The 22,540-nt window shown below is 43.2% G+C and overlaps 1 protein-coding gene across 3 annotated transcripts in view; it reads left to right on the top strand.

Annotated features, from left to right (window-relative positions):
* The window catches only part of sec24d (SEC24 homolog D, COPII coat complex component), a 291,170-nt gene that overhangs the window by 198,964 nt on the left and 69,666 nt on the right, over nucleotides 1-22,540 (top strand). For all 3 annotated transcript variants that reach the window (XM_069926602.1, XM_069926600.1, XM_069926601.1), the window contains exons 11-13: nucleotides 153-277; nucleotides 5,501-5,692; nucleotides 7,536-7,629. In XM_069926602.1, the coding sequence (XP_069782703.1) occupies nucleotides 153-277; nucleotides 5,501-5,692; nucleotides 7,536-7,629 (411 nt within the window). The remainder of the gene's footprint in view (nucleotides 1-152; nucleotides 278-5,500; nucleotides 5,693-7,535; nucleotides 7,630-22,540) is intronic.

Genomic DNA, 22,540 nt, shown 5'->3' with positions numbered 1-22,540 from the left:
CTCTCTCCATTTACTCAGTGCTTTGACTTTATTGAAGAATGGAAAACATTTACATTTAAAATCTTGTGGAACTTTAGGGCAATCATCATTTGAAGGCTGGCTTATTGAACTAAAATTGTTCTTTTTCTTTACATTGCTGTTTTTATTCACAGAACAGCAAGCCTCCTAATCCACCAGCCTTCATCTTCATGATAGACGTGTCGTACAGCAGTATCAAAATCGGCTGTGTCAAACTAATATGTGAAGAGCTTAAGACCTTGCTGGACAAGTTACCAAGGTAAATCGAATATGTTGGCTTTGATATAATCACTACCAACTGCTTATCATTTAACTTAATTAAACATGTCAACATGAGTTTGCTATCTGGCATTCTACTATTTGTTAGAGTGTTAACAGCTCTTATAAGACATAAAACTACAGGCGAAATTCTTCAGGATATATTTGTTAGAGTGATAGACATAATCACTAGTATATTGTTACCCTCAGGAAAATCCTGGCAAGAAATTATCTATTCATCCAAACTAATCATTGTCAATGTTTCAAGAACATAAGAAATAGGAACAGGAGGAGGCCATCCAGCCAGTCCAGCCTGCTCCACCATTCAATGAGGTCATGGCTGATCTGATGTTAGGCTCATTTCCCCTTACCTACCTTTTCCCCTTGTCTCCCAATTTCCCTACTACGTAAGTAGTTATCCAACCTTGTCTTAAATATATTTTGTGAAGTTGCCGCCACTGCTTCAGTGGGCAGCAATTTCCACAGATTCCCCACCCTCTGGCAAAGCAGTTCCTTCTCATCTCCATCTACTACCCTGGGTCTTGAGACTCTGTCCCCTATTTCTAATCTATGTGCTTCATAATTTTATATGTTTCTATAAGATCCCCTCTTATTCTTCTTCCACCCTTCTTTAACTTGTCTTCTAGGAAACCTATTGCATTTCTCTCACCTAGATTCCCTTAAATATATCAAAGCTCTCCATCTGAGTTTGTCAATGTGGTAGCAAGATCCACGATATTTTTTTAAAGAGATACAGCACAGTAACTAGTCCATCTGGCCCAGAGGCCTGTGTTGCCCATTAACCTACAAACCTCGTACGTTTTTGGAGGATGGGAGGAAACTAGTACACCTGGAGGAAACCCATGCAAGCACGGGGAGAATGTACAAACTCCTTACAGACAGTGTAGAATTCAAGCCCCTGGCACTGCGGTAGCATGGTAGTAACAATTACTCTAACCTTAGAAAATCTATTTACATTGCATGCACATCTATTGCACATTCTGCAATTGTATTTGTTTCTGTGCAAATTGTTTCCCATTATGGGCCTTAAAGGAACTTAATTTAGTTTTTAAAACCAGGCATTTCAAAACATTGAACATTTCAAGAGCGAGAGAAAATTATCTTTGCTTCCACATTTCATTCTTGAACTTTGCCTTCTTCCGAAATGGTGGGCTCCTTTGTGTACCTCTGTTCTCATCCAAATGCCACCAGGCTCTGGCTCTTGTTTATCTTGGGTTCTGTGTAGAATTTGAATTAATTACTTCACTTCTAATTCACATTTATTCTGCATAATTATTCTGTATTAGTTCTCACTTTTCCTGCATTCTCATTTCCACCACCAATTAATATTCTTTGGCTTGGCTTCGCGGACGAAGATTTATGGAGGGGGTAAAAGTCCACGTCAGCTGCAGGCTCGTTTGTGGCTGACAAGTCCGATGCGGGACAGGCAGACACGGTTGCAGCGGCTGCAGGGGAAAAATGGTTGGTTGGGGTTGGGTGTTGGGTTTTTCCTCCTTTGCCTTTTGTCAGTGAGGTGGGCTCTGCGGTCTTCTTCAAAGGAGGTTGCTGCCCGCCAAACTGTGAGGCGCCAAGATGCACGGTTTGAGCGATATCAGCCCACTGGCGGTGGTCAATGTGGCAGGCACCAAGAGATTTCTTTAGGCAGTCCTTGTACCTTTTCTTTGGTGCACCTCTGTCACGGTGGCCAGTGGAGAGCTCGCCATATAACACGATCTTGGGAAGGCGATGGTCCTCCATTCTGGAGACGTGACCCACCCAGCGCAGTTGGATCTTCAGCAGCGTGGACTCGATGCTGTCGACCTCTGCCATCTCGAGTACTTCGACGTTAGGGATGAAAGCGCTCCAATGGATGTTGAGGATGGAGCGGAGACAACGCTGGTGGAAGCGTTCTAGGAGCCGTAGGTGATGCCGGTAGAGGACCCATGATTCGGAGCCGAACAGGAGTGTGGGTATGACAACGGCTCTGTATACGCTTATCTTTGTGAGGTTTTTCAGTTGGTTGTTTTTCCAGACTCTTTTGTGTAGTCTTCCAAAGGCGCTATTTGCCTTGGCGAGTCTGTTGTCTATCTCATTGTCGATCCTTGCATCTGATGAAATGGTGCAGCCGAGATAGGTAAACTGGTTGACCGTTTTGAGTTTTGTGTGCCCGATGGAGATGTGGGGGGGCTGGTAGTCATGGTGGGGAGCTGGCTGATGGAGGACCTCAGTTTTCTTCAGGCTGACTTCCAGGCCAAACACTTTGGCAGTTTCCGCAAAGCAGGACGTCAAGCGCTGAAGAGCTGGCTCTGAATGGGCAACTAAAGCGGCATCGTCTGCAAAGAGTAGTTCACGGACAAGTTTCTCTTGTGTCTTGGTGTGAGCTTGCAGGCGCCTCAGATTGAAGAGACTGCCATCCGTGCGGTACCGGATGTAAACAGCGTCTTCATTGTTGGGGTCTTTCATGGCTTGGTTCAGCATCATGCTGAAGAAGATTGAAAAGAGGGTTGGTGCGAGAACACAGCCTTGCTTCACGCCATTGTTAATGGAGAAGGGTTCAGAGAGCTCATTGCTGTATCTGACCCGACCTTGTTGGTTTTCGTGCAGTTGGATAATCATGTTGAGGAATTTTGGGGGACATCCGATGCGCTCTAGTATTTGCCAAAGCCCTTTCCTGCTACCCAGAATTCAAGCAACTGGCAGCCTCAAGCAACTGGCAAAACAAATTTGCGGAGACTAAATAGGTAAAAAAAAATACAGAAATTTAAAATTGGCGTGCTGGATACTGGGCTTTTACTGTATCTACTTTAATATCTCAAACACGTGCTTCTCCGCAATGGAAGCCTTTGTAACCCATCAAGTTCTGCCTCTCTAATTTTTCATTACAACATTTTTTTAAGTTCTAATTATTTATTTTTTGACTTCCCACATGGTTATTTACGTTGTCCCCCTTGGACCTTTCAATCTTTCTTTTATTTGCCAGAAGGAAATTTTAAATCAGTGATTTAGTGATCAGGCCAGGACCTCAGATCACAGTATCTAGTGGTCTTCACTGAAATCTTTACTAAATCAATATGAAATATTCAATGCTTATAAAAATGTCCCTGCAAAAGGGAAAGGGCTCTTTAATTCAAGTATGACTCAATGTGGCTTATTGTGAGCGAATATTGGAAATCATAGGATGTTTTGATAAATCAGAAACACACGCTGTGCATGTTAGTAACGAAACCATGTGTGTGGATAATGAGAGGGAAAACATGCATGCTTGGATTAATTGCAGTGAGAAAGTACCTGGTCTAATTTACATATTTGCACGACTTCTGCTGGAAATGGGTGGAAACACATCAAAGTCTGCACAAAACCTGTCTTGTGTGCAATTTAAGCATTAAAAAAAGGGATTTTTTTGGTACTCTAATCCAACTTTTACAGAATATGGCACACTAATTGTCTTAATAAAAGGCTATATGAATCTGGTAATGGAGGAAACTGCAGAATCAGTAGTAAAATTCACTCATTGCATAAAGAAATCATTCTTAGTGAGAAAACATGGGCTGGCGATCTGGTTTACATTTCATAACTCCAGGTGTTTGCAGGGGTTAAAAGCATGAAAAGCTGTAATCTAGTTTCCTTCACGCAAACAAAAGGGACAAGCAAGCATGAAATTAAATCCAAAATTCCATTGATCTTGAAGCCCCTGGATAAGATTTCTAAGAAATTATTTGTAACTTTCTGGTTGAAAGTTCCTTCCATTGATTAAAAAAAAATGAAAACCTTGTTCCTTTCATCTTCTATAATGATGAATTACCTCAGCCAATAACATACCTATGAATTGAATTGAAATGAAGAGATGTGGCAGCCAAATTGCACACAGCAAGATCACACTAGAATGTAAAAATAACCAAATAAATGGTTTTATGGATTACAGAATAGGCGTTGTTGGCTTGGAGATTGGGGATAACTTTCTTAACCTTAAATATTCCTGGTAAAACAGACCTCCAGTTTTGCATTGATCTGAGAGGGGGAAACTCGATAATGTAGTGCTGGAGTACTACAATGATTGCCTATTTTAAGTTCTACAAAATAACCTGCTCCTTTTCCTTCTGTAGTTTAGTAGCTCCTCATGCTCCCAGATTTGAATGTTCTGTTGACTTCATTGCCAATCTCATCAATCTTCTTTCATAAACTAGAGCGCATACTTAGTGAAAATCCTCCTTATACCTCACGTTCTAAGATATTTGATCTGAGTTTCAAGTTTAAAATTCTGATCATCTATTTACATCGCTTCAAGACCTTATCTTTCAAACTCCTTCAGTCCCATATGACTTTTCACCTGATCATTCCTTCACTGTATGTATCTCTTTCATGGCCCATTATTAGTTACACTTTCAATTGCTTGGCCTCAAACTCTGGAATTCCATTCCATGAAGAATTCCTCACTATTTTTCTTTCAAAATCTTTCTTAAACTGTCCTAGTTTTTTCCACCTTTGTAAACTGACACCACCTACAAATTGCAAGAACAATACCTTGTATTCTGTCTGGGCACACTACAACCGGATGGCATTAACATCGACTTCTCTGGTTCCCATTAGTGCCCCTCTCCCATCTATCCCTATTTCTCATTTCTCTCTTCCCCTTCTCCTTAACTCCAGCTCTCCATTCACAGAGTCACCCACTCCCCTGATCAATACTCACCTTTCTTCTCCTATCCCCCTATCTATATCCAAACCTTTAGGATGTTGGTCTGTGCTCTGCCTCCTGCCTTTTCTTCCTTTCTCCCCAACCTTTTAATCAAACTGCTTTTTGCTCATACCTTGAAGAAGGGTTCAGTCCCAAATCATCTGTTATAAATCTTGACCCCCCCCCCCCCCCCACCGTGGATGCTGTGAGACCGGCTGAGTGCCTCCAGCATTTCTGTGTTTTCACTACAACTATGAATTCCCAGGTTTAGCATATACTGTAGCTCAAATTGACACGAAGTTTTAGTTTTAGAAATCTCTCAGTAACATTCCTGTATCACTACCAATGATAAGGCAACATGTGAAGCAGCACCAAATTAAACATACCACAAAAATCAAACTTATTGTAGGCCTCATTTCCCATGCTCTTCAACCTGATATTTTAATATATCAATATTTATGGGATGGTCATGTTTCATAAAGGTGCAGTCCCTGTTTTGTATTTAAAACAATTAACAGTTTTATCTTTCACATTAAAATTCTTTTATAGGCCAGATGAAGCAGAGACTTCTACCATTAAAGTTGGCTTTGTCACTTACAACAAGGTTCTCCATTTCTACAATCTTAAAAGCAGTCTTGCACAACCACAGATGCTTGTCGTGTCTGACATTGGAGAGATGTTTGTTCCTCTTTTGGATGGCTTCCTTGTCAATGTCCAGGAATCTCGAAATGTTATCAACAAGTAAGAAAGAAAGAAATCTTTTACATCTTCCAAAATTGCAATTGTTTGTTAAGTTGCTGCTTGTCGTAACTGAATATCAATTCATAATGTTTTTAAGTTGTGTACTGATTTAGATATGATTTTTTTTAAAAATACAAACTGTGACACCAATTGAAAGAACATCATCGCAAGGGGATTTTTGTTGATGAATAATGAAGATCACCCTTCCTTACTACGAATCTGTTTTCCTCACTGGCGGAAAAGAATGTTTGTGTGTCAGGAGTAATGATTGTGATTTAAATGATCTGATTCTGAGGTTTTGCAGAAGACCATGGAATGCTGTAGAAAATTGGCACCGTTTGTTCTCTTTAGTGGTTATGTTGCACTTTTGGGTCTTTGCTGATCACCTGTCACAACTACAGTGAGAGATTGAGTGAATTACTTTTGCACCAAGTCCATCTTGTGAATTTTCAACCACCAAAATATTGCAATTTGCTAATAGTGTATCAGTTCATGATGAGCTCTATTAATGTTTGTTTAACTATAATTTTTTATTACACCATTAGCTTACTTTTATGTTTTCATTTCTTCTGGAATTTTTTTTTAAACTGATGAGGCATGCCACATGGCCAAAATTAAGAATAACTTTAAAGATTGGTGATTTTTGAACTTTTGCTGACTCATGACCAGCTTATTACTTGTAGCTATTTTAACATCAGTGTCCATTATAAATCCTGCCTTTCAAACAATAAGTGGGAGACAAGGTACCTGTATGAATTAAGCTAGTTACAAGGAGCTCTGCTAATTTGTCGGTTCAGCTTGAGCTAGTGCTAAAATGAACAGTGGTGATGGAAGAGTCTATCAAGTTGTTTCTCATTTACTTATTTTTGATCTTAATAAGGAACAATAACAAAAATGGAATTTCTGATCACAGGACAGACCCCATGGCTCAAATGGGGAATGACATAACAGGCACATTTTCCTTAAAGACGCATCGCACTTAACAAAATTACAAAAATAAATTTGCACATTATACATCCAGAGGAACCAATGAACAAAAAAACCACGATATCTTGTTATGCTGGTTGGTGAATTCTAGCTCTGTGGACACTCTTTCTTGGATATTCTACACAGCGGCACAGTTGACATATCAGCACCAGCTGATACCAGTTCGAATCCTGCTCTGTCTGTAAGGTGTTTGTATGTTCTCACCGTGCCTGTGTAGGTTTTCCCCAGGGGCTCTGGTTTCATCCCACTGTTCAAAATGTACCGGGTGTGTAGGTTAATTGGATGTAATTGGGTGGCATGGACTTGACGTTCGAAATGGCCTGTTAATGTGCTGTGCATCTAATTTTTAAACATATTATAAAGTTATTTTAAATAAGCAGCTGTGATTATTTGCATTTTGATGCATCCTTTGGCAAGTTTGCAAATGTCAGTGAGGTGCAGATCTCCTTTCAGAAGACTGGATTCAAACCCGACTACACGATTTAAGCACACAGGCCAAGCTCCTGTTCAAACTACCAAAACTCCCCAGAAAAATGAAAACAAACTTCTTGGAGGAACTCAGCAGGTTGATTAGCATTAGTGAAGTAAAACAAATGGTCGATGTTTCATGTCCCCAACTACCCAAACCTACCTTCCTCCTCCGCCATTTCTCAACCCAAAAATGACAGAAATTCCAAATCTTCATTCTGAAAATGTAATGATTGTCTTTGAAAGGTCAAGAATGGGGGAATAATATATCAGACATTGCCTGACTCTGATCTGGGGTAGAATCAAAGCTATTGCACTGTGAGGTGAAGCATTCAATGTCAATCAGAGCATTAAACATTAACTTTGAATTTTCTTTCATTTGTTGTAGCTTATTGGACCAGATCCCTGAAATGTTTGCAGAAACTAGTGAAAGTGAAACTGTCTTTGCCCCGGTAATCCAAGCTGGACTGGAAGCAATGAAGGTTTGATATGTTAAATTTGCAAGAGTTCAGACTCTTCATGAATGACAAGCAAACAAACTCAAAGGTTTGCTATGCTATTCCAGATTAATGATAAACTGGCTAGTTGCTGTAGGGCACTACCAGTAACCACAGAGACAAGCTGAGGGAACAATAGGCTTTAATACGTTCTTGCTGGCCCGGATCCCGGGATAGGAATGGTGGCAAGAGAAAGGTGACCCGTGCTTTATGGCCCAGGACCATGGGGGAGGAGGCATAGGATATGAGTCATATGTGGGCATGCCAGCTCCATATATACAACCGACAGTGATAGCTATATACAATGGAAGAAACATATCACCACATTCACCCCTCCTTTTAGAACAGAACCGCACCCCCCCTTTGACCCAGAACAGAAAAAAACTGCCAAGACTAAACATTCAGTCTCACTGGTGACCTCCTCTGTCTACGGGATCTGTGGGGAGCAGGGGTGGGAGTAGTCTGCTGTTCTGCCAGCTTAGTGTCTACAGGCAGAGTCACCATTGGACGAGCCAGAGAGGGTACTGTCTGTGTCAGGGCGATGTCAGTCACAGAACTGAAGGGAGGCGGGGTCAGTACCCTGACAGGAGCCGGTCCTGTTGGAGTGAGGTCCGCAGGGGCTGGTATCCCAGTCGAGTCTGCCCCTAACTGGGAGAACCCTGAGTCCCATTACAGGGTTGTGTGAAACGCAAGGTGGACAGGGGTGTAACGAGTGGTTCCGGGCTCTCCGGCATGCGCCAGATCCCGGACGGGAACAGTGTCCTTGTGGCCATCGGGGTACCTCACAAAGGCATACTGAGGGTTCGCATGAATAAGGTGCACCTCTTTGGCCAATGGGTCAGTTTTATAGCCCCTCTCGTCCCTCCTGAGCAGGGCCGGACCTGGTGTCGCCAACCATGGGGGAATCGGGGAACCATTCGCCGACTTCCTAGGGAAGGCAAACATGAGTTCGTGAGAGGTGGTGTTTACGGCAGGTCAAAGGAGCGAGCAGATGGCATGCAGTGCCTCTAACAGGACATCCTGCCAACGCGACACTGGCAGATCTCTGGACTTCAGAGTCAGGAGCACTGCCTTCCAAACGGTGGCGTCTCCCGTTCCACCTGTCCATTACCCCTGGGGTCATAAGTGGTGGTCCTACTGGTGGCTATGCCTCTGGCGAGAAAGAACTGTCGCAGCTCCTCACTCATGAACGAGGAACCTTAATCACTGTGGATGTAATGGGGGTACCCGAACAGAGTGAAGATACTGCATAGTGCCTTAATCACTGTGGCCGAGGTCATATCTGGATGGGGGATGGCAAAAAGGAACCAGGAATACTCATCGATAACATTCAGGAAATAAATATTCCTGTTCGATGAAGGAAGGGGGCCCTTGAAATCAACGCTCAGTCATTCAAATGGGTGGATGGCCTTAATGAGGTGTGTTTTGTCAGGTCTGTAGAACTGCGGTTTGCATTGTGCGCAGACCCGACAGCATGTGGTCATGGACCTGACATCCTATATGGATCAAGTTTTGATAAAGTGGAACAGTCTTGTAACTCTGGGGTGGCAGAGGGAATCGTGCAGGGCTTGGAGACCGTCGAGGTGTCCGCTGGCGCACGTCCCCTGGGATAGAGCATCAGGTGGATTGTTGAGTTTGCCTGGCCGGTACAAGATATCATAATTATAGGTGGAGAGCTCAATTCTCCACCTGAGGATCTTGTCATTCTTGATTTTACCCCACTGCTTCATGTTGATCTTGAAGGCAACAGCACGCTGGTCCGTCAGCAGGGTAAATCTTTTCCCGGCCAGGTAATGGTGCCACTGGCGCACTGCCTCAACAATTGCCTACGCCTCCTTCTCCACTGAGGAGTGCTGTGTCTCAGGGCCATGGAGGATACGGGAAAAAAGCTACTGGCCTGCCTGCCTGGTTTAGTGTGGCGGCCAGCATGTAGTTGGAAGCCTTGCACTCCACCTGAAAAGGGATGGATAAAGGGATGGATTCATCCACGGCATGCCTCATGGTTCTAGCATTGTCCTCCTGGATCTGATGAAAGCAGCCTGTCCTCCACCAATAATGGGAATGCTGTGGACCTAATGAGGGGGTGTGCCTTATCGGCATAGTTGGGCACCCATTGGGCATAGTAGGAGAGCTGCACCAGGCACCTCTTCAGTGGTTTCAGGGTGTTCAGGACTAGGACCTCCATTAGGGGTCGCATGCGGTCAGGGTCTGGGGCAATGACAACATGTGCCACGTTGCATCTTAGGAGAGCCAAGCAATTGGTATTAAAGACACACTTGTCTTCATTGTATGTAAGATTGAGGGATTTTGCAGTCTGAAGAAATTTAGCTCGGTTAGCGTCGTGGTCCTGCTGATCGTGGCCACAGATGGTGACATTGTCAAAGTAGGGGAAGGTCACTGCCAGATTGTGCTCCTCCACCATCACACTCTGGAATGCGGAGATGCTGTTGGTGACACCAAAGGGAACCCAGAGAAAATGAAAAAGTTTCCATCAGCCTCTAAACCTATATAAATTTGGTCACTGGGGTGGAGGGGAAGCTGGTGATAAGCCGACTTAAGGTCAATGGTCGAGAATGCACAATATTGCGCGACCTTATTGACCATGAAGGGGATAAGTGTCCAGCTGGGTGAAGCGATTGATAGTTTGACTGTTGTCAATGACCATCCGTGGCTTGCTCCCACCCCTGACCAACAGAACCTGGGCTCTCCAGGGGCTGGTACTCGGGGTGATGATTCCCTCCGCCAAGAGTCGCTGAACCTCACCCCAGATAAACGCCATGTCCTCTGGGTAGCGATGGGTCGACAATCCAGGGTGAGGTTCGCGAATAGTGATGGGGTGATACCTGAAGGGTGGTGAGGCTGCAGACCAGAGCTGGGGGCGCAAGGAGGGGTCCATGAGTTGTAGGTCGCTCACTGTGAGGGGCAATTGGGGGCCTCCGAACACCATTGTCACACTCTTGAACTGGCTTTGAAAGTCCAAGCTTGAGGATCGGTGCGCAGAGTTGGGGCATAACAAGTAGCGAGAAATTATCATAACACTCATCCCCCATCGTCAGAGATGCAACACAATACCTCCCGATGTCAGATTGGTGGTCTTTGGCTGCCAGTGATATCAAGCCGCTCATCGGCCAGATGGGGAGCAAGAGTCTGCGGGCAACGTCCAGGTGAATAAAACTCTCCATGCTTCCGCTGTCTAAAAGGCAGTTCATTTTTACCCCTTCTACTGGAAGCGAGAGTCTGCGGGCAATGTCCTGGTGAATAAAACTCTCCGTGCTGCTGCTGTCTGAAAGGCAGTTCATTTTCACCCCTTCTACTGGAAGCAAGAGTCTGCGGGCAACGTCCAGGTGAATAAAACTCTCCGTGCTGCCGCTGTCTAAAAGGCAGTTCATTTTCACCCCTTCTACCTCGACCTCCCTTACTGAGCGGGCGATCGGATGAGGGCTGGTCTGATTCAGCATTGCAGATGCCAGGATCGGTGAGCCGTCTTCGTCGTCGGCGTTGAGGCCCAATGCACAAGATTGTGGCCTCCATGTTGACCACGCGGTCATGGCTGCTGAGGTTGAGGAAGAAGGCGGAAGAGGCATTGGCAGAGCAGGCTGCGCCTGTGCAGACCATGCAGAAGGCGGGGGCTGTGGTGGGTAAGATGGTGCCCCTCTCTGCGTTCACGCGGTCTGCATCAGAAGTAGGGATGAGATCTGCCCATCGGCCGTACATGCCACTTTGCTTTAAGCGGAGGTCTTAGCTTGACATACCTGCAGATAATGTCCCTACTTTCCGCAGCTTGGGCAGCTTGTGCCCATCGCGGGACAAAGCGTCGTGGGTTCTTTGGCTGCCCGCAGAAAAAGCATTTTGTGCGTTTGGTCACCACCGCTGCCATCATCGGGTCGCCCGACCCTGATGCCATCTTCCCAAGATGGTGGCATTTTTGGCGCGCAACTGGAGGGCCTGCTTTTGCCCAAAATCGATTCTGCGTGGCGCTGGGCTGAGTCTAGTTCTGATTAACTGTATTGCTCACTTCAGCGGCAACTGGTCTTCTTCGAGGATACGCTCCCAAATGTAGTCGGACCTCAACCTGATACACAGGCATCCCGAACTAGGTCTTCAATGCACTGGGCCACCAGTACAGGAGCAGTTGAACTACCCCCACAGTCTTTCCCCAGCTTGAGCAGGGCACGAATTAATTCTTTGGCTGACTCACCAAGTTGTTGCTTGTGGGAAGCCAGGAGATAATGTGAGTAGACATCGTTGATCCTCGGTTTATAGAGGGCCTGGAGCTCAGCCACCGGCTTGGTGTACGTAACGCATCCCCTGATTGCCTGGAATGCTTGCTGGCCAACTTGATTGCAGTACCTCGAGCTTCTTTTCGTCGGAGTCCATCAGATCAGCAGTGGCCTCGAGGAAATGACCAAAGCAAAATTCCAATGCTCCTGGGAGTTGGGGGTCCACTTCCAGTTGATTGGGGCACAGCAGTTTCTCCATTACCGGAGAGATAATTTCCATGTATTATATTGTAGGGGACCACCAGTAACCACAGAGACAAGCTGAGGAAACGATAGGCTTTAATACACAGAAGAACCTTGCTGGCCCAGATCCCAGGATAGGAATGGCGGCAAGGGAAAGATGGCTCGCCCTTTATGGCCCTGGACCATGGGGTATGAGTTATCTGTGGGCAGGCCAGCTCTATATATACAATCGACAATGATAACTATATACAATGGAGGAAACATATCACCATAGTTTCCATGACCTATAAACAACTATTTGACAACTATATATCTGCCAAGGCTCAGATGCAAGTGCCAGCATTGTCCTCAATTGCAATGCCATTGTGCATCATCCAGGAACAGAGGTTATTTGAGCAAGCATTTCTCATAATAATGCTAGAAAAAAAATCATAGCTGGCCAGGCTGGCTGTCAAAGCTGTTAAGAAGTTTGATTGATTTTTTTTTAATTGTTTTTTTAAACAATGCTTCTTTCTAAAGCATTCAAAGCAATTGTAAAACTATTAACAATAGTAAACTTTTAAGAAATATTGCTGTCTTCTGCTTGGATAAAGAATTGGGTTGCATGTAGAAAGCAGAAAGTAGTAGTGGAAGGAAAGTATTTGGCCTGGAGGTCAGAGACTAGTGGAGTTCCTCAGGGATCTGTTCTGGGACCCCTGTTCTTTGTGATTTTTTAAATATAAATGACTTGGATGAAGAGGCGGAAGGATGGGTCAGTAAGTTTGTGGATGATACTAAAGGTGGAGGAGTTGTGGATGGTGCTGAAGGTTGCTGTAGGTTACAAAAGGATATAGACAGGATGTAGAATTGGGCTGAAAAGTAGCAGATTGTAGTTCAATCCAGATAAGTGTGATGTGATGCATTTTGGAAGGACAAACCAGAAGGCTGAGTACAGGGTTAATGGTCGGTTACCTAGGAGTGTGGATGAACAGAGGGACCTTGGGGTCCAAATCCATACATCCCTCAAGGTTGAGGGTAAAGAAGGGCTATGGGATGTTGGGCTTCATTAATGGGGGATTGAGTTCAAGAATCAAGTGTTCATGCTGCAACTGTACAAATCTCTGGTGAGACCACATTTGGAGTATCATGTTCAATTCTAGTCACCTTTTCATAGGAAGGATGTAGAAGCTATGGAGAAGGTGCCGAGGAGATTTACCAGGATGTTGCCTGGATTGGAAAATAAGTCTTATGAGGCAAAGTTAACAGAGCTGGGACTTTTAACTTTGGAGCATAGAAGGATTAGAGGAGATTTAATAGAGGTCTACAAGATTATGAGAAGGATAGATAAGGTGGACACCCAGCACCTTTTTATCAGGGCAGGATTAGCAAACACCAGAGGACATGTATACAAAGTGAAGGGAGGGAAGTTTCGGGGAGACATCAGGGGTAAGTGTTTTACACACATATTTGTCGTTGCCTGGAATGCCTTGCCAGGGATGGTGGTGGAGGCTGAAATATTAGGGGCATTTAAGGGACTCAGGCATATGGTTGGAAGAAAAATAGAGGGTTACAGGGTAGGGAGGGTTTAGTTTATTTTTTAAGGAATATATGGGTCGGCAGAACATCGAGGGTAGAAGGGAATGCACTGTGTTCTATGTTCAGTTAAGAAACTAAACCCCTACAAAAGACACTAATTAAATAGACCATTTAAATGACCAAAAACAATTCAAATGAAACCTAAATTACTGAAAGTTCATTGATTTTTGGTGTAGTGCCTTTCATGTGAATTGGGAGGCCAGCCCTGATGGTCAAGACATGTTCTCCAGCCTCTGGACAATCTCCAGCATGGTTCACAATTGGAAAAGACTGGCAAAAAGCTTACAGCCTGTTTGGAGAACTTCTGTGCACTTGGATCTTGTTCTTGGTGAGATTCACACTCAGAAAAGTTAGATGTTGCGTGGCTTCTCTCATGCATCTTGGGTATTCTCAATGAGTGAAGACACAAAACAATGTTATCGTCACAATTCACAATCTTCTGGAGGAACTCAGCAGGTCATGCAGCATCAGTAAGAGAAAAAGGATGCCAGATTTTTCAGACCCTTCATGAAGACTGAGAGTGCAGAGGGGAGATAACTCGTATAATGTGGATAAGCTTATAGAAACTGGTTCCATTCCCTTCCACCCACATTTACCCCAGATTCTTCCCACATCCCCTAGTCCCTCCTCCCCTCTTTGGATCCATCTGGTCCTGTCTGTCCTTCCCCAACACTTCTCCCCCAGCAACTCTCATTAAACCATTATCATCACCCTCTCTTATCAGATTCTAGCATTAGCAGGCCTTGTTCTTGGATTGTCAGTCCACCCTGGTCACCCACTGATGTTCTCAACTTGCTGAATTACTCCTGAGATATTCCAGTATTTGTATTCTCCTCTGTGATTATAGTTAATACCATGGATCTTGTCAGTTTGGAATTCACTTAGAGACTGGAAAATTTCAAATTGATTTTTGAAAAGTTAAAATGTCTGAAATTACAAGTGGTGAGGACTTTGCTGCATTTATTAAGTCCTTCTTGGGACACTATTGGCCACAGCTTCTCAGATAAACCATGGCTAGTGGGTGGGGGCATGCAGCCCACGCTCACTATAAACTTCCATTACATCCATGAATGCTGTGGGTGAGTGCAATGCACAAACTTGTTGGAGGTCCTGCTGCATCCATAGGAAGTAAAGGATTATCATTGTTTGGGATCTGAGCCCTTCATCAACTCAAAGAAAAAAAACGCAGGCACCTGACTTAAACGTGAGGGAGTGGGGAGGGGTGGGGTAGGGGCAGATGGAAGTGGTAATAGGTGGATACAGGTGAGAGGGTAGAAGGAAATAAAGCGAAGTAGGGGAGAGAGGGCTAGGGAAAGAGAGAGACTCGGGGAGGGGGTCCACAAAAATTGGAGAAGTTAATGTTAATGCCATCTGGTTGGAGACTGCCGAGATGGAATATTTGATGAATTTGCATGTGGCCTCAATTTAACAGTACTCGAGACCATGTGTGCAGACTTGTCAATGTGGCAAAGGCATGTGGAATTATAATGTTTGGCCACTGGGAGCTCTTTGCAGTTGCAGGGGACAGATCGAAGGCTCTCAAGGAAACAATCTCCCAGTCTCCATCATGATCATCCAAGCTGCCTTCATCACCTGGTTGATGGCTAAGTTCCAATGAATTAGTTAAAGTGATCCTGAAATGTTGCACTGGAGGAAGATACCTTGAGCTCTCAGTCTGGAAGGATTAAAAACAATGAAGGTATCAAGTCAACCCATACAGCAAGCGACTCTCGTTGGTCAGGGTACAGAAGACCATAAGAAATAGGCCTAGAAGTAGGCCATTTGGCTCATCAACCCTAGTCCACCTTGAAATAAGGTTATGGCTAATCTGGCAGGCTTTCAGTTCTACCTACCAGCCTTTTCTCTGAATTCCTTAATTCCCTGACTGTGCAAAAATCTATCTAACTGTGTCTTCATTTTTTTTAATAAGGCAGTCTCTACAGCTTTCATGGGCAGAGAAGTACACACATTCAATATTCTCTGGAAAAGAACAGTTCCTCCTCATCTCTATCCTAAATCTACACCCCAACTCGTGAAGCCAGGTCCCTGAATTATAGTCTCACCTTTCAGTGGAAACAACTTTCCTGCCTGTATCTCACCCTTTCGGCCACCATGGTTAGCACAGCAGTTAGCACAACACTATTACAGCACCAGTGACCCGAGTTTTGATCCAGTGCTATCTGTAAAGAGTTTGTACATTCTCACCATATCTGTGAGGGTTTCTTCTGGGTGCTCCAGTTTTATCCCACCCATCAAACTGTATGGGGGTTAATTGGGGTATTTGGGGGGTTAATTGGGGTATTTGGGGGTTAATGGTGTATTTGGGGGGTTAATTGGGGTATTTGGGGGTTAATGGTGTATTTGGGGGGTTAATTGGGGTATTTGGGGGTTAATTGGGGTATTTGGGGGTTAATTGGGGTATTTGGGGGTTAATTGGGGTATTTGGGGGTTAATGGGGTATTTGGGGGTTTAATTGGGGTATTTGGGGATTAATGTGGTATTTGGGGGGTTAATTGGGGTATTTGGGGGGCGTGGGCTCATGGGCAGGACTGGCTTGTTACTATGCTGTATTTCCAGCTATATTCCTTTTAAAATCTATCTGTAGTAAATGTGTCTTAAGTATATTTAATGAGGTCGTCTCTATTGCTTCCAATAGCAGAGAATTCGACAGATTTACCTCTCTCTGGGATAAGCAGATCCTCCTCATGTCCACCCATATCCACTTTCCTGAATCTTGAGGCTATGTCCCCAAGTTCTAGTCTCACCTACCAGTGGGTGAAGAGTTAAATTTTCTCAGAGACGAGGGATAAGTATCAATAAAAATGACCAATATGTGAAGATTCCCAGTGACCAGCGAAGCCTACATTAATCATTGCTGCCAAAAAGGAATAAAACTCAGATTGCCTGGCACAGGATTGTTCAACTTGGTTTCATCGACCTGCATCCGAACCATAGCCCTCCCATCCGTGAACCTATCCTAATGTCTCTTAAATCTTGCCATTGAACCCACATCCACCACTTGTACTGGGAACTCATTCCACACTTTCATCACTCTGGGTGTTAGAGTTCCCCCTCTTGTTCCCAAACACTTTTCACCTTAAATCTGTCCTCTAGTTCTTGTCTCACCTAACCTCAGTATCAAATTTCCCCATTTTCCTGATGTTCTAACCTATTCAATTTTTCCCTGTAATTTAGCTCTTCAAGCAACAAAAGGGGGGTAGAGAAAAAGCAGGGAATTATAGGCCGGTGAGCCTTACATCAGTAGTGGGCAAAATGATGGAATCCATTATTAAGGATGTAATAGCGGAGCATTTGACTAGCAGAGAAGGGATCGGACAGAGTCAACATGGATTTACAAAAGGTAAATCGTGCTTGACAAATCTATTGGAATTCTTTGAGATGGTGACAGGTAAAATAGATGGGGGAGAGCCAGTGGATGTGGTGTACCTGGATTTCCAAAAGGCCTTCGATAAGGTCCCACATAAACGACTGGCTTACAAAATCAAGGCTCATGGGATTGGGGGCAAAGTATTGATGTGGATTGAGAACTGGCTGGCAGGTAGAAGACAGAGAGTTGGGATAAATGGCTCGTTTTCTGAGTGGCAGACGGTGACCAGTGGGGTGCCACAGGGATCTGTACTGGGACCCCAGCTGTTCACAATTTACATTAATGATCTGGATGAGGGGATTGGATGTAATATCTCCAAATTTGCAGATGACACTAAGCTAAGAGGGGTTGTGTGCACGGAAGAGGGGGTCAGGAAGCTCCAGTGTGATTTGGATAAATTGAGGGTCTGGGCAGATGAAAATCCTGAACCCAGGGCCATGGTTTGAGGATAATAGGCAAACCATTTAGGACCGAGATGAGGAGGAATTTCTTTACCCAGAGGGTGGTGAATCTGTGGAATTCATTGCCACAGAGGTTCATTAAATATATTTAAGAGGGAATTATATATATTTCTTCAGTATAGGGGAATTAGGGGTAACGGAGAGAAGGCGGGGACGGGGTACTGAACTTTAAGATCAGCCATGATCTCGTTGAATGGCGGAGCAGGCTCGAAGGGTCGAATGACCTACTCCTGCTCCTATCTTCTATGTTTCTATGTAATTTTTTCTGCATTCTTTCAAATCTTAATTATACATTTCCTGTAAGTAGGTAACCAAACTCCATGCAAATTTGGCCTCACAAATGCTTTGTGCACCTTCAACAATATATCCTAATTCCTACATTCAATACTTTGATTTATGAAGACCAATATGCCAAGCTCACTTTACCATCCTATCTACCCAAGTCAATAACTTCAAGAAATTGTGTAACTGTATTCACAGATCTCTCGACTGCACTCCACACTTCCCTACTTGTTAACCAACCTGCCTTGAGGGACCTTGACAAAAGCCTTTCTAAAGAACAGATAGACAACACCCACTGCCTTTCCTTCATAACTTTCCTGGTAAGGTCAAAAAAACTCAGATTGGTTTGACATAACCTATGCCTCATCAATCCCTGCCTAATCATCTACTTGGAAATCCAGTCTATTAGAATGCCATCCAAGAACTTGCCCATCGCTGAGGTCAGGCTCATCAGCCAATAATCTCCCAGATTTTTCTTAGAGCCTTTCTTAAAAAACAGAACAATATTAGTTATACTCCAGCACCTCAGTCATGGCTAAGGAAATTTTAAATACTTCTGCTCAGGCCCTTACTATTTCTGCATAAACCTTCCTCAAGATTTAAAGGAATATCTTCTCAGATCTTGGGGATTTATTCACCCTTTTATTCCCCACACGACATCAAGCACTTCCTCCTTTGAAATCTGTACTGGTTTAATGGCCTTACTTTTATAGTCTCTGCGTCTGTTTCCTGAGATCCAGATGCAAAAAAACAGTTTAAGATCTCCCCCTATCCACTCTGATCTTCAAGAGGACCCATTTTGTCCCTTGCTGCTCTTTTGCTCTTATTATTCCTGTAGAGCCCTTGAGATTTTCTTTCAAGCTACCTCATCTCTTCTCTTAGCTCTCCTGATTTCCCTCTTAAGTGTTTTCTTGCATTTCTTGTACTCCTCAATCACTCATTTGTTTCTTGCTGCCAATGTCTGCTATGCACCTCCTTCTTAACCAAAGCCTCACTATTGAGGACACTTTTCTTATTCTAATAGATCCTAATTTCAGATTATCATCTTCCAAAGCATGAGCTGCGATATCCCAAATTTCGATCTCTTTAATCCAATAAATCTAACTCTGTGGCTGTTACTTTATAGAGTTTTAATTCAGTGATAAACTTTTTGCATAGCTTCACATTAAGACCTTCATAATGGTGAAAAGCAAAGCATTTACTGTATAATGATACAAAGATACATAGCGATACAAAAATATGTAAAGATACAAAAGCTTAAAGAGATACAAAAATTCAAAGAAAAATTTCTTGTGCTCATGCTTCCTTCACATCTTGTAGAATAGAGAGTCATTAGCCTGGACAGATATTATGACATATTACATAATAATCATTATGATAACACTACAAACAATAGTTCTCTTAAAGAGGCAGTCACAAAATAACTAAGAATGAAAAACACAAAGTTTTAACCTTTACACTCTCTATCTCTCAAAGTTTTCAAATACGTGTTAGTCATCCCTTTAAATCTGACAGGAACATGCAAATTCTGTTCTCTCGAAATTTCACATTAAAAATGGTCTTTCTACATTTTAATATCTCAACCATAGGACCAGAGCTATTCCCTTTCATGATTATCTTGAAACTGATGACATTATGATCACTCAATCCAGAGTGTTTCCTTTCACTCACTTCCATCACCTTCCCTATCTCAATCCCCAATAGAAAGTCAGTTTTGCCTTCTCTTTGCAAGGGACCTCCATGTATTGATTTAGGAAACTTTCCTGAACACATCTGACAAACTCTATCCCATCCAAATCTTTTACAGTCTGAGAGTCCCAGTCACTTTGTGGAAAGTTAAAATCATCTTGTATCACATCCTTGTTTATTCCCACTCTCTAATATCTCTCCACAAATTTGCTACTCCAATTCCTGCTGACTGTCATACACTCCCATCAATGTGATTATTCCTCTCTCATTCCTCAGTTTCAGTGGATGGGCCCTCTCTGTCCTGTCTGAGCACAGCTGTGACATTTTCCCTGACTAGCCTCTTCCTTTCATCACTCCCTCTTTATCACATCAAAAGCAATGGAATCCCAGAACATCCTGCCCCTCCTGCAACCGAGTTTCACTAATGGCCACAATGCCATAATTCCACTTGCTGATCCATGCTCTAAGATCACACCCTTTTCCTACAACACTTTTTGCACTGAAGTAAATACAACTCATAACATTGTTCCCACCATCCTCAACCTTTCTATTTTTATCTTTGCATGTAGGCTTAAAACATTTTTTCTCCCCAATTACTCTGCTATCTGTTCTGGTGCTCTGGTGTCCAACCCCCTGTATCATTAGTTTAAATCCCCTGAAGCAGCATCAGAAAACCTATCCACAAGGATAAAGGTCCCTTTCCAGTTTAGATGAAAATCATCCCACCCTGTACAGAAGTTTTTGTTAAATTGCTTATAAGATCATAGAAAGATTCTGCCATGGAAGGTGGCTGCCCCATTTGCCCGTCCTGGTCCAAAATAATCAGCCTGTACAGATCCCACCTTCTCTGGAAGAGAGGTCAATGATCCAAAAATCTGAAGCCCTCTCTCCTGCACCATCATCTGAGGTATGAAGCTGTGTAATCCACACTGGCACACAGCACGGATAGCAATTCTGAAATCATCACACGGAAGCCCTTTCCTTTAATTTGGCACCTAATTCCTTGAACTCACTTTCCAGAACCTTATCACCCTTCCCACCCACGTCATTGGACCTTGCATACATTACAACATATGACTGTTCATTTTCATCTCTTGAGAATATTATGAACTCGATCCTGTGAGGCAGGATATCATCCAGGAGTCTCGATCTCATCCACAGCACCTTACAATTGAATCCCCAACCACAGCTAATCTCTTCGCCCCCCCCCCCCCCCCCCACCCACTTCTCTTCTGAGCCAAAGGGTCTAACTTTGTGCCAAATTGATTATGCCATTTAATTTAGAAAATTATTTAAATAATAACTTATTTTTTGATTATATTGCATGAATTTAAGAATTTCACTGAGAATAAATATAGTTTAAAATATTGAGGATGAAGTGCAATTTGAAGTTATATATTTTACACTGTTTAAAGAGTGATTTAATTTTTCATTGAAATATTTTTCTAATACAGTATTTTTAATGAATTCAACATGCACTTCTATTTTGGCAGCTTCAGAAGTTTTTGTTAAATTACTTATAAAGTCATAGAAAGATTCTGCCATGGTGGCTGCCCCATTTGCCCATTCTGGTCCAAAATAATCAGCCCAACCAAATCTCAAGTTCATTTGCTAGGTTATAGCTCTTTAAATGTGATCCCAAGTATTTTCATCAATGTGTTGGAGTTTGCTATCTCTAACTTGCTTTCAGGCAATGTGTCCCAGACCCGCACCACTCTGGATGTAAAGGTTTTTTTTTAATTCCTACTTATACCAATTACTTTATAACAAGGATCTCATTACTGAACAGCCCAATTGATTAATGCAACTAAAATCTGTTAAATAAGCAGATTTTGGTAACAAAACATGATTGTTATTTACAAGCATATTTGATTACCTTTTCTTGGTTGGCTTTGTAAACCCCAGATTTTTAGCTTATCTCAAAACAGTGCATCATCAGTGAAGTGCTTGTTTATATTTAGTTTCTCTCACTGAATTCATTGCACTTGTACAGCCCCTGTTCCCTTTTCTACATCTGAAACATGATGCTACTACAGTGCCAGTGATCCAGATTCAAATCCGACGCTGTCTGCAAGGAGTTTGCACGTTCTCCCCGTATCTGCATGGGTTTCATCTGGGTGCTCTGGTTTCCTCCCACCCTCCAAAACAAACAGGATTGTAGGTTAATTTGGATGTCATTAGGCGGCACAGGTTTAAATGGCCGGAATCGACTTCTACCGTGCTGTAAATAAATAACATTTAAAATAAAAATGATCTGCCTTTAAACTCTCTTATAAGTAAATGCAGAGAGGAGTTACTGTGCCAGACGTCTCCAACAACAATCCTCTTTGAAATTACCTTTTACATTTGTGTTGTGAATGCAGGCAAGTGCTAACCCTTATGAAACCGAATATAAGCTACAAAAGCTTTTAAATAAGTGGATGGTTGCAATTGTTGTTTTATTCCACAAAGACAGACTTTGTTTTTGTCACAGATTATTTTGTTAAATGACTCCAGCCAACATATTTCTGCTCTTTGGCTTCAGGTGCACAGTTGGAATTTGCAATGATAGAGGACAATCACTTACTTTTAAGAATAGAATTTCCCCCATTTTCAAATCTGGACATGGTCAATGGTTGACAGCTGTAGGATTGGGCAGAGGTTATTGGAGACAATTTTCAACTGCATTCCGATGCATAAATGAGTAGTCAAACTAGGGTAACCGGCAGATGACCTTTCAAATCCGAAGCAAGGATGTTGACTGAAATATACATGTCGAGTTTTAGGCTGATTGTACGATCAATGAATGGTGCCTGCCAATTGATACTAGGGCAACTTGAAGTTCCAAAAGAAACATTTTTTTAAAATTAAACATACAGCACAGTAACAGGCTCTTTCGGTCCACGAGCCCGTGTCGCCCAATTACATCCAATTAACCTATGTTTCGAATGGTGGGAGGAAACTGGAGCATCCAGAAGAAATCCACGCAGATACGGAGAGAACGTACAACTCCTTACAGACACCACTGGATTGGAACCCAAGTCACTGCCGCTGTAACA

This window comes from Narcine bancroftii, chromosome 3, assembly GCF_036971445.1.
Source record: "Narcine bancroftii isolate sNarBan1 chromosome 3, sNarBan1.hap1, whole genome shotgun sequence".
Lineage (NCBI taxonomy): Eukaryota > Metazoa > Chordata > Chondrichthyes > Torpediniformes > Narcinidae > Narcine > Narcine bancroftii.
The sequence above is the reverse complement of the archived record's forward strand: the minus strand, read 5'-3'. Positions and strand labels throughout refer to the sequence as shown.